General features: G+C 41.0%; 1 protein-coding gene across 2 annotated transcripts in view; it reads right to left on the bottom strand.

The window, feature by feature from the left end:
• LOC309714009 (disks large-associated protein 1-like) overlaps positions 1-13,463 on the bottom strand; it is a 96,726-nt gene that overhangs the window by 30,115 nt on the left and 53,148 nt on the right. Inside the window, exons 4-7 of one of the 2 annotated variants that reach the window (XM_082546057.1) lie at positions 12,159-12,373; positions 5,281-5,458; positions 4,495-4,620; positions 3,052-3,307 (exon numbers count right to left, since the gene is read on the bottom strand). In XM_082546057.1, coding sequence (XP_082402183.1) covers positions 3,052-3,307; positions 4,495-4,620; positions 5,281-5,458; positions 12,159-12,373 — 775 coding nt within the window. The remainder of the gene's footprint in view (positions 1-3,051; positions 3,308-4,494; positions 4,621-5,280; positions 5,459-12,158; positions 12,374-13,463) is intronic. The other variant, XM_082546058.1, reaches the window with a different exon arrangement.

Raw genomic sequence — 13,463 nt, 5'->3', positions numbered from 1 at the left:
CTTGGCCAACGTGTCTGTTCGAGGCAATAGCAGTATGTCTGCGTTAGTGAGTTTGCAGGTTAACGTGTGTGTGCGTGTATGTGCCAGTTTAAGCGGGCACGGACGCAGGCAACAGCAGCCACAGCTACTTCACGTTCAAAGAGAAGAGATCAAAGGATGACCCTTTACTTCGGTCTCCTTCCTCGGGATTAAAAAGATCATCAATAATAATGGGCTGGAGCAGTGCAGTGGGCAAACCGGAGAGAAGCATGAGCGGAAGCTGATAGGTCTCTTGCCTGCTGTGTGTCTGTGCGTGTGTGTGTGATATTTTGGCTTTTTGCCGTGGGGACAAGTGGGAGCTGAAAACCATAAGTGCGGGCTGTTTTTCTGGAACCGGTGCTTGAACCAGCCTTCAGAAACATCATGCAATATTCACCACAACAACGTCTTCATTTCTCGCTTTGGGCTCCCAGACGATTTCCTGTGAAATGTATTAATGTGCGTGTGTTCACATCGTGAAACAACAGAAATAAACTAAACTGTAAAAGCTGTGAATGTTTGCTTAGGAGGATGTCACCGTGCCGACAGTTATATGTTCTTTATAGCCTACTATGTGAGAGCTGAGAGAGAGAGCGAGAGACTGCAAATGTCAAATGTCTGTTATGAATATGAAATTATAAAATGCATATTGTTTGCTGTATTTTCCTGTGGGTAAAGGGTACTTTGAGTACTGAGTGCTGTAAAATGCTAGCCTACAATAATTTTACAGCAAATCCCCATTATGTGCACATGTTACCTACATTAATATGGACAGGAGGCAATGTTTACAGCTACCGCACATGCTGCCTTTGACGGCTGAAACACATTCTAGCCTTTTGATTGTTTCTAATCCCAAACAGCACCATATCCCCCCCTGTGCTTATTTGCCAGTAATTTACTGAAATGACTAAAATGTTGAGATTTCCAGTTCATTTCCAAAAACAGCAGTTAGAAAGAAATTTATAATATCCTTCAATAGTTGGGAACAAAAACAGAAATCTTCGTAGCCTCTGTAAAATCTGATTATCGGGTTTTTAAGGAGTGTTAAGATGTGGAGGGTGTTGTTTCAGTGGTTCGAAACCATCTGCCATCCCTGTACTTTACACACTGCATTAGGAGAACAACTCCTACCTAACTTTAACCAGATGATCACATTAAAAAAGTCATCCATTCAAAATGCAGACACATAGAGACTTTTCCCTCCTCTCTCCTCTCTCCAGTCTCCATCTCTTCTTTTACTCTTAATCGCGGTCTCGCCCCAGTGGGAGACAAAGGAGAGGTTGAGATAATTAATTACAGTGACTGATGAATTTGTGGTGAAAATCTGAGGTGACGAAGTGTACAGTAGTATAGTTGTGACAGTAATCTGAAGCAATCCCCTACCTTTAGTACCAATCACAGTTAAATGCTTTCCACATCACCTTGTAATATATCACTGTTCTAATGTCCCATGTTGTGTGCTTAAATCTTAGTTGCAACTGATTTTGAGATACCAGGAGGTCGGTGGGAAATTAGGGTCAAGGGTAACAAGAGGTCGACAAAGTACGACACAAACCCGAGACAGAATATTGCCGTCAACTGGAAGGAGTTGTGTTATGTTGCCTCATCAGTACCATACACCGGGCTATTATCTCATCTTTGAAATTCCAAAAAATAAAATATCTGTCCATCATCTGTCCAACTAAGGCATCACAAGGATGTTCATTAAAATGTCAACAGCTATGAGGCAACCGCTTCTAAAATATGTGCTACAGCAAAGAAATCTCTGCTTAGTCACCAGTCACCTGACAAATGTTTAAAGGTGTTGCCTTTGTGTTACAGATCAAGAGCGAGCCCTGCAAGCCATGTGTGAGACAGCCAGAGAAATAGAGACTTCCTGTACCACGTGTAGCAGCTGTCTAGGATGAAAACCCCATTTTAGTCCCTACAACACTTCACCTGATAGATGATCTTCATTATCTCTTCCTTCCTCCGAGGAGGGAGCTTTGAATGTCTTCCTCTTATCACTCTCTCCGTTTTATAGATCAATAAGTACTACCAAACAACAGAACAATCAAATGAATCCTCCATTGCCTTTAATTGCATTCCTAACTTGGCCTCTTCTTTGATATATAATGATAGAAACAGTGGGGTGCAAATTCATATTTTGTCTAATTTCACTAACTGGAGCAGGAAATGATAGTCTGCAAAGACGTCAGTTGGAGCAGTTTTTAAAGAGCCTTAAATAAATGTTTGCTCAGAGTCAGTAGTAAGCCCTTTTAATTCACTGAACAAGTTTCGCAATTCTTCCAATTTGCAGTTAATGTGTTTAATTAGCTGGCTGTAACCTTTGTCAACCTGGTTTGGGGAGAGGCTGTCTTTTAATTGGCATAATTAAATAATAATGAAAGCGAACACCAATGTGCGTCAGGCTATGGTGACTCAACGTGCACCGTGTAAGGGAATGACGTTTGGATTTGCAGCGGGAAGCATAGAAGCACCCAGTGCTGGATGCCAGCACCACTCAGCATCAATACTGCATGCAGTAATGCTGGAAAACTAAGCACTCCAGACCATGAGGCACACAAGAGGGCTAAAATAAGATCCAGCAGTCAGTGGGCTTTACAGCTCAAATAAGCTCTTATGCGAGAAAAAAAACAGTCCGGCATTCATCTTATTGTATCAGAGAAGAAAACTGGGTCAGATGGATAATAATATAGAGGGTCTGTGTTTGCAAAGTGAAACTAGTCTGCAGCTGGCTAACCGAGTCAGCTCTTTTTTATGGAAATAACCAAGACTGGGTTTCTGCAGAAGAGGGAAAGAAAGGAGAAGATTTGACTTGATGACCATCAATCATGTGTGTATTGCGTGTTTATGGATAAACATTCCAGTGAAGTAAGCAAGTAAAGTGCAGTATTAAGATATTCTTTCAGAAATCAGAGTGCATCCATAAAATATACTTTCTAAACTCATATGAATTTATAATAGGTTATGTATGTTCACTCAGTCATCAGCACATGAGTATGCATGCTTTAAGCACATGTTCCCACCCACCTGTGCTGCTCTGGATGGTTCTAACAGTGGTGGTGGTGCGTGGGGGTGAGTTGGTCCTCCTGCTTCCCGCTGTGACGCTCCCCTCTTCCTCTTCCTGTGAGCAGCCTTTCTCGATGGCACGCACGTAGCTGTGGCTCCGCATACGGAAACACCCAGGCATGGGCAGGTCTAGGGCATCCACTGCTTGTGACTCCATCTCACTGAACACTGACTCACACACCGCCTCGATCTGCCCATTCACCTCCACCTCGCTCACCTGTGGAGGAGGGGAAAACAGACAGACATACATACAGTATGTGCACACAAACATCCACACAGAGGAAAAAGAGAACACCTTGAAAAATAACAATGCACAGGTGCGTACCAGCACAGTGTAAGAGAAAGGTGAATGGACAATATGTTACAGAAGCAAAAGCCAGAGAAACATCTTTTAGTGCTGCAAGAATTGTTGTTACTGTACTACTCTACTGCTCAAAGCTTCACCAGGCAGGAGTTTTATATACAAACACAGTTAAAGTGCAAATTGGGTGCTGCAACATAACATTGGGGTTTCAGCGTTACCCATAATTTATGGCAGGCAGATTCACCACATTTGGTCAAAAGAAAAGAGAAAAAAAATATTTTTGTTTTGTAAAAATGCATCTCTGCCAAGGAGAAATAATAAAAACCGCAAAAGTACTTTTAACAAAACATCTTTCAAATCTTTTGACTGAAATCCAGCCATCGAAATATTTGCTTGCAGTGAATTATGTTCTACAACTCTGTGCCTTTTGGTAATGCATCATACACTATTCAAGCTTTTTTTTAGCACATCAAATCACAGAATTTCCATGTCAGTGCAGAGTACAGCAATTCATTTTTGTCACTGCTTTTACCTCCACGCCGTCTTATGAAGCTTTAAGCCATTTATAGGAATTTACATATAGCCCACTTAAAATAGAAATACATTGGAGAAAAATAAAAGACTATCCAAGGGGTGCAGAGGGGGAAGAATCCCTGTAGGATAAAACTTCAAAGGGCCATACAACACAGTGAAATACTACGCGTGTTATTAAAGGTGAGAATGGGAAGTGTCAAAGCTAAGACTACTGGGATTTGAAATGTGACTCAAGGACATCTAATTACACCTACATCATTAGCTAGTGCAGCTTCAAAACAGGCTCTAAAGCAAACACAACTCAGAAAACTTGCGACAGACTTGCAAGATGGGTGTGTGGGACAGACTGGGTTATGTGAGGGCAGATAATAGGATAGTTCCCAGGATATCTTCACAGGGAGTGACACAAATGAAAGAAGCAGGACTTGGTAAGCAGAGTGTAGAGTCAGAGGTGTAAGTGCACATTTGTAGAGTTGGGAATCAGGAAGGTTTGTGGACCTTGAGTCAGTCTATTGACACCAGCTGACACTAGATGCAAACAGTGAAATAGAGAACCTAAGCAGCACCTTTATTCTTTTTGTTGATGCCAGGTCCAGTGTGACATTCTCTTCTTGGCCTGCTCCATGCCAGGACTTGAAGGGATGTCTCAGGGGTCCATCATTCAGATGGTGAGGCAAACTGTTGCCCCTGGGCTTTAGAGGGGAGTACATATTCCCATTACCCCAGGCAAAAAGATAAACTAAGTTCCCCTGTCATTACAAATAATGCAATGTATCAAGCACTGCTCAAAATCCCAAATGACTAACATCTTATTTTGTAGCTGGCAATACATTAACAGACCTCCACCAGGCTAGTGTGTGTCTTGTTTCCTGGCCAATTCTTCAGTATGTTCAATAACTGTCACATCACCTCAAATGCCCGTTATTATTTGGAACCTATCCGACTTTGAATTATTCATAAAAATCACATTGCTGCATGTTAAATGAGTAGAACAGCTTAAGCTTGTCATTTTGGTTCGCAAAATATGCTGATGCAGAAAGAGCGTATTATGGCAAAAGAGGGAACTGAGGGAGGTCTGCATCCCCTCCTGTTTAATTAGCCAATCTGAAAATATCGGTATCATCTGAGCTCCAGAAAACAGCATGCACACGTACACACTAATTAGGAGATTGGGGTTTTTTTTATATTTTTTTCATAATTTGCCGGATGGTGACCTGATTGCTAATTTAGGTCTTAGAATGGCTACCGATGGGATTTCCTCCCACTGCACAGCCTTATCGGATGTAACAGTAGAGGTACGAGGGCCGTAGAGGCTAACAAAAAACAGGCATGGGAGCCAGAGTGCCACCAACCTGGCTGATGGTGCTCATTGCTCTCATGTAGCTCTCGTTTCGGGAGCGGAATTTAGGCGAAGCCAGCAGCCCTGCTGGGTCCAAGCTGTCCAGACTCCTATTGATGGAAACCTCACTCACCGCCCGCAGATAGCTGTGACTCCGGATCTGCAGTTTGGGTGAGTGCTCTGTGGAAATCCTGCCATAAGGGAGGGAAAGAAAGAAAAAAGGAAGGGGTAAAAAACAAACAAAAAAAAGTAAAAACAGGAAAAGCAAGAGATTAGTAAAAAGGTGAAAAACCAAGGATGATAAAGGCAGAAAAAGAGCAGAGGTAAAGAGGGGGCGATGAAAAGAATGCAAGAGAAGGCAATTTCAAGTACTTGGAAGTGTGTGAACCGAAAGATATGGATCAATCCACAATTGCTTCAGGACACACCATTATCTAATCAAACAGCGTAGTTCTGTTGAGAACCGCTCACAGTAGCTTAGATAGTTTGTCCTTGAAGCTCCTTGTAAGCACTTTCTAAAACGCTTAATCATGAGAACTCTTGTATATAGAGATATGAACGTCTGTTTCTGTATGCCTGTGAGGTATACTTAATTTAGAGACTGTGACATAAAAACACAGAAATATATTTGATACACATCCTGTATGAAAGGTATGAATAGATGTCTCATTAATTGTCACCTGCTTTCAGCCTGATTGCTTAGCATGCTTCACGTCTATGTGCACGTGTGCATTTGCGTACCCGCAAAAAAGGGTGCTTGCTGTTTAGGTTAAATAGCAATTGGATGCAAGTTAAAGAACGAATTAATCACAGCAAATAAAACCTAAAAAGCAGACTCACTTCATTCTTGAGGAACATGGCGGTCTACTAAACCAAGTGAGGAAAGAATACATCACAGATTATATATAAATTCTCAAATTAACGGTGAGAGCGACGTCTTTTTGTAGCCTCTCTTATTCCACACACATATAAGACCATCCGCATATAGGTACTTTGCTTATACAACTCTTAGTCTCTGCCTTCATGTCAGGTCAGCTTTAATTATGCATTTCTGCCTTAAAATAGTGCGCGGTTACCACAGCAAAGCAAACTAGATTACTCATTCTTGGATGGAAGATTGGAAAGGTGAGGTGAAGTGGAAGAACAGATAAACTACTGAGATAAGAATAAGTGTGCCGAATGGACAGTTATTAATTTTAAAACATGTCTCCATTTAGCCTGACCGTCCTCCTGGCTCTTTAATATTGAGAATAATATACTAGAAGATACTCCACAGACACAGAAAAATTCATGAGTTAGTCATGCTGCTGCTTTGTTTGATCAACACAATTGATCATTTTGAGGTCTTCCATCAATGTTTTCTAATAGTTCCACTGTATTTTTAAGGAAAATCATTTTTTCCACCAGATGACAGGAAAAGAGGAATCTGGTGTATCTGAATCACCAAATAGTTTTTTGAGCCAAATGTCATGTTTTATTATATCTTAAGTATTATTAAAGCTAAATGAGTTTGATTGAGAAAACAAACTCAAACAAACTATATCATGCCTGGGAGTAACATATAGTGGTAATGGGTGATCTCAGAACCGAACAGAGAACTCATAGACAGAGTCAATTAAACAGCAACTATCACGGACAACCAAGTCCATCCTTGGGATGTACCATCGACAGATAGAGGAACTGGCTGACATAAAGAAATCCTTCCAATAGCTACAAAAGGCCAGGTTAAAAAAACAGCACAAGCCTTGAGCACCAGGTCCATAGAAGCAGGAGTCTACTGAAACTGACAGAATCCAAGTTGCAGAGTGTATAAAAGCACCCAAGAGACTATCCAACTCATAGTAGCAGGATCTAAGAGCCAAGCTGGGACAGCATAGACTAACAGGCCCAACCAAGAGGCTGGGATAGTGTACAGGAAAATATACACATGGACTAGGAATCCCCAAGCCCTGATGGGAGATGCCACGAAAGGTGGTTGAGAACAACAGAGCTAAAGTCCTGTGGTACAGACAAGCAGTAGCTGCTAAATCAGCATAGTGGTGGTTTCCAAGGAGCAGAAGACCAGAGTTGTGATAGATGTGCTAATCCCAGCAGACAGCAACAAGTACCAGGGACTGAAAAAAACAACTGGAGCAGATGTGTAAGTCCAAAGTGTTTCCAGTGGTAACAGATGCATTAGGAGCCGTGACCAGAAAGCAGGCAGATTCCAGGCACAACATCGGAGATATTCGAATAACTATCAAATTAAACAACCCATGCACTCCACATGAACACCTGATACTGCCACTACTATCAGAACTCCAACTTTCAAATCAATCAGTTTCCTAATCAAGCATTATGGTGGTTATTTGATTAATTTTAGATATTTTTAAGGAAAAGGAAAAGTCTAAACTTTGGCAATGGTTAAAAGATCATAGCCTGTAGTTTACAGGAGAAAAACAATCTCCCATGTTACAGTCAGGCAATTTAACCTTCAACACCAACATACACAACCTCTGTTGCTTCTGAAGAGACTTTTCAGGCCTTTAATTTTGATCTCTTTCCCAAAATTTCAGACCAGTCTGTGTAATTCAATTAATTAAAATGTGACAAAACAATTCAATAAATGTTACACAGAGTAAATATAAAGTTTGTACTCCTGTCTATGTTCCACTGTACCTATAACTATACTTCCCCATGCAGCACTGCCTACAGTACTGCAATGGTTCACTTCATTATAGAATTGAAACGGTACATATTCTAAAACCAAGAAAGCGAAACTGGTGTGACTCATTCATATCAGCCACCTTGTGTCTTTGGCTGTGGGTGATTCACAGAGGAATCAAGTCAAGGAAGAATCTACCCACATCATTTTTCTATCCACATCTCCTCTTGATTTCCCTGTGGGGCTGATTATAGAACCAATGATGTCTATTGTGGCCACTTAAATTGCAGACCCAGCCAGTAATCAGGACCAGTTAAGGATTGGGGGGAGTTTAGCATATTGCAAGCTGTTCCACTATGAAACAAGTGACATAAATGAAGACATTACATCAGGAATCTGTCTGTCGTCTGCCGATTACCTCCACATTTCTCGTTCTTTTCTCATAATTCTACATAATTCTTCTTTTCTGTTTTTCATCTTCACATCATGTCTTTTTTTGCATTTTGCTTCAAATGTTTTTTTTCCTCAACCAGTTCCCCCTGCCTCTCCGCGTGACAAGATTTCTTAGTCTAACTGCTTTTACCTTCTCCGCTTTCATCCTTCCCTTGCTTTCCCCTCTTAGTATATCTAAATAAAGAGCCTAAACACGGTGGTTGGAGGGATGGAAGGGTGTGTCTTAGAGACACACAGTAAACATGATAAAATCTAGGCCACAAATAAATGTTTATGGCAAAAAGAAAGCTTGGAGTTTGTGACTGAGCGAAACAAGAAAGGATGTAATTTCTCCTGAGCTTGTTGTTGTCTGTCAGAAATAATCCCAACCATTCATATACACTCTTTATCTGCATACCTTGTGTTTTAATAAAGGAGGAGGTTGCAATTGGACGAGAATTAGCAAATTTCACAACTTCTTAGGAGCAATTCCCAGCTAGTCAAGGACACAATGGCCACAGAATGAGCTCGAAAACATATGGAACAACAAGGCTGATTATTAAATCATTGCGGAGTGTAACAGACTTGTGCCAGCTCCCAAAAGCACCATGTGAAAACAAGATGTCAGCTGCTCCCGCCTCATTCTCTATCTCCAATGTGCAGCACTGCAGTTTGGTTTGTTCCATCGGGTTCCATCAGATGATGATGGCGTTCCCGGGGCCAAATTCAAGTCATTAGTAGGCCCCAAGCTGTGCCACTTGCACTTACGTAAGGGTGTGTGTGTGTGTGTGTGTGTGTGTGTGTGTGTGTGTGTGTGTGTGAAACCAGTAACAATGACGGAGCACCCACTGGTGTTCTTCTCATCTCTGTATATTACACAGCTAATCAGTCACAGCCTCGTGCAGCGCCATCAGACTGTCCTCAGTTCTTTAACTGTTTCAGTGCAGTATGACGTAAGATATCTCCAACGGTCAGATCATGTGTTGTTATACAGTGTGGTGGTATAAAGAAAGGACACCATCAAAAAACAGCAACAGCAATTACATCCTTTCATTATTTATTTCATAAAAACTAAAGTGATAATGCAGAAAAAGTGTGTGAAAAGCCAAGCACACTCCTATTGGAATTAAGAGGGAAAGCATCAGCCACATGTTGCTAATCAAATGCACTTTAACTGATTGTAGGCAAGTGTGAGCACCTCCATAAAAGCACAGGTTTTGGCAGCTTGTCTGGGGCATTCAGGTGTGTTAGCACACTGTCAAGGAGGCAAGACATCAGTGATGAGCTTACAGAAGCAATAGTTGCTGCCCATCAGTCTGGAAAGGGTTATAAGGCCATTTCCAAACAATTTAAAGTCCATTATTCTACAGTGAGAAAGATTCAAGACAGTTACCAATCTTCTGAGGAGTGGAAATTCACCGAGAGCTCAGGCCGTGCAAAGTACAGAGAAACTAAAAAAAAAAAACTCAGACGCTACAGGCCTCAGTTAGCATGTTAAATGTTAAAGTTAGGGCGACAGTACAATTGGAAAAAGACTGAACAAGTGTGGCTTGTTTGGAAGGGTTACCAGAAAAAAAACAAGGCAGACTAGCTTACATTTACATCTTAACTAACAACAAAATGTTGGGTACAATGTTATTTGGGCAGACAAGACCAAAAGATGTTAAGCCATAATGCTCACAGCATCTCAGCACGAACAACTCATAGCAGCTATGAAGAGCGGTGGTAGAGTAGGTGATGATTTGGGATTGATTTAAAGCCACAGGAATGTGCACCAACTGCGCTGACCACAAATATCTTTGGATACCAAAATCCAAAATATCAACTATATAAAAGGTGAGGCCGACAGCTGTCCAACAGCTAAAGCTTGGCCAAAAATGCATTATGCAACAGGACAATGATCAGAAGCACATCAGCAAATCTACAACAGAATGGCAGAAAAAGAAAATATTCAAAGTTTAGGCCTCTAACTGAAATATTGTGATGGGATTTTAAGTGCTAAATCCAATTGTAAATCCACAAAGCTCCATGAAGTGAAGCAATGTTAGAATAATAGAAGAGACTGATAGTCACGCAGAAAGTCATTACCTCAAGTTACTCCAAGTTATTGCTGCTAAAGACTACAAGCAATTGAGGTGCACTTAGTTTTCCACAGGACCATATATTGGTTTAGTTTTGATTAAATAATGAATAATGTGTAACGTGATTTACTGTTCATCTGCGGTCACATTATTCTAATTTAAAAACCTGTCAATATTAGATTTATTTTTTAATGATGAAATGATATGTACAACCTTAGACTCACTGACTGACTGTACACAACAGAACAATGGATTAAAAAGGCAATTTCTGGTATATTAGAACTCAGGTTTTTACGTTTTCGGTCCTTAATTCTGTGATATTACGATAACTGGTACTCCCAGAAGTAACAGGAAACAGGATGACATTGCTACAGTGGAGCTGGGGAAGCAAAAAACACGAGCTGTCAGAGACAATCAGACAGGTTGTAAATAAGCCAACAGATAACCTACACCACTGCACTTGGAGGAAAAATTAAAGCGACTACACTAAAGTGTCAGATAAAACTCCCACACTGCAGAGCAAATCTGTGTATGCGTGTTCACAATTATGCCAAGAAGGGTTGGACAGCAAAATGTAATTGATGACCTCCCACCATGCTTCCTTACCATGAACATTAGCACAGTGTTTTAATATTATAGGAATGCTGGCCAAAAAGTACAAAAGTGGTATGAAATTAAAATGAAAACAATTTCAATCAATTTGAAGTTCCAAAAATTGAATGTTCCACTTGTTTGCAAAGAGATTAAGTTCTGCCATTGGGCTTGACAGTGTGGACTAGATAAAATATAAATAAATAAAAATCTTGATGGACTCTGTTACTGCTGAATACTTTATAAACTCGTGCTGTGAAAAAATAGATGAATGCCCTATATAACAAGAAACAACAGCTTGAAACTCTTCAAATAATGAAGCTCAGCTTTTAACCTCAGATCATTCGAAAAGAATTGCTTCAAAAGAAAGGGAGAGAGAAATAGCTGATGATGTTCTCAACTCAATGCATTTCTGAAGAACACAGCGCTTGCTTCTTTAAAGAGATTTCAGTAGGTGAGCTGGCATTGTGGATTTTAAATCAGGGCTCAGTCGCTCTCAGTTCAGTGTGTTTGTGTATTTGTATGCCAGCTATGAAAATAGAGGCATGTCTTTATTGTTGTAAACACAGAAAAGGTAATTAATCTGTGATCACCAAGAGCCAGGAACTTACACATAAGCCAAACTGCTGCTGGGAGTACGCTGACTAACACTGACTGCCTCCATCTCAGTTGTTTGTTGACTTTTCTCTTTCACTCTCATTCCCTTCATCTCTCCAATCTGCTTCACTGACACTGTGCAGAGTGACTCCAGGCTTTCGGCACACTTAACACATTTTATTCAGTAGCATATGCTCATTTATAATACAGAGTTAGATCTAAAGTTACAAACAGGGGAAAAATGATTAGTCTATTAGGGCGCAAACCCAGGACAGAAATGTAATCAAGATCTTTTCCCACAGATTAACAACAAACAGTCAAAACACAAAACCACTCACAGCTGCTGCTTCAGATGAGCCAACTTTCTTTTTTTTTTAAATCTTTTGCATGCTACATTAAAGAAAGGGCAACTCTGTGTTCTTGTGTAAACAGCTTTAGTTCACGCCTGGCATTTTTCTTACCTTTTAGATTTATTTAATTAAGAAAAATCCAAATCTTTACAACGAGTAATTTCAAGTAATAATTTGCGCCCTGGTACACACTCACTTGAGCGTAGTCATCTCTGTGAGAGACGGCTGCGTGGCCTTCAGGTAGCTGGCTCGTCGTGCCTGGACCTTGGGCGAGGGTTTGGGGCTGCAGTCCGAGTCGCCGCTGTCCTCCTCAGCCATGGCCTTGATATAGCTGCCACTGCGCATCCGCCGGCATGGAATCTCGTCATCTTTCCCCAGCGGAGAGAAATTGCTCCACTCATCCTGAGGCACCTGTAGAGATGAGGTGAGATTAGGTAAAGAGGTATTATATACATGTCACCCTCTGCACTTCAGGGCCCCTGCAGACATACTTACACATGAATCGTGAGCAGACTCAAAAAAACAAAAACAAAAAAACCCCCAAACCCAATATTTTCTCAGTTGTCTGCACTGAACTTTATACCTGAAAAGATTCAGTAGTAACAGTATCAATGCAAAGTCTGCCTTGATCATACCATAAGCCTGCCAGTGCCAGTTGCCTTCTTTTGTCTGTCCTGTGATGCATGCTGCATATCAAATGCAGGGAATTAATTGTTTTGACAAAATGTTGCAGTACCTCAGCTTCTGTGCGCACTCCTGCCTTTTCACAGACACTAATGAAGGTAAAAATAAAAGGAGGTAAAGCTATCTTCTAGCCCTAATCTAAAAGAGAGGGAGTCAAAGACAGCAGACATGGAAAGAGAGAGGGTGGGGGAAACAAAGGGGGTTTTGTTCAGCAGTGCTAAGGTGAGTGGCTGTTAGGGCACCAGCTCTGAAGTGAAAGAAATGAGAAACAGAGCGAGAAAAAAGTTCACAAGGATCATTCAACAGACTCGTGTGTAGCTAGGAAACCAAGCTGACCTTGATGTCAGGGGTAACTACAGACTGTGTTAACATCTCAGCAACAGTGGTTTGGATGGGGACGTCAAAAGTGAATTATTCTAAGACAGGGTGAAAAAGATGAATTGAAATAAAAAAAAGGGTATTCATTTTGCTTTAATCAGCTTTTTGATGGAACATAAGAGTATGGAGGATGGTGTAGGCCGCTCCCTCTGGGTTGGAAAAAGGACACCAACTCTGAAGTGGCAAAACTGCAGTTCTTCTAACGGCCACTTGAGGCTGGATCCAAAAGCGAGTCATCTTCAGCTCTTAAACGAACAGCATACTCAAAAAACTATTTATGGTCTCTGTAGCCAGTGTTACTCTTTACAACCGATGAGGTAAGGATGACTTTTTATAACCCACCCTTTTGGATTTGGTCTTCTGAGCATTTTTAATGCAGATTTATTGCATGCTATGAGGTAGAGCCCATCCCAGAAGTTTGTGCTTCTGTTTTGATTAC

Source organism: Aulonocara stuartgranti (assembly GCF_965226115.1).
Source record: "Aulonocara stuartgranti genome assembly, chromosome: 9".
Taxonomy (NCBI): Eukaryota; Metazoa; Chordata; class Actinopteri; order Cichliformes; family Cichlidae; genus Aulonocara; species Aulonocara stuartgranti.
This window is presented reverse-complemented; position numbering and strand designations above follow the sequence as displayed.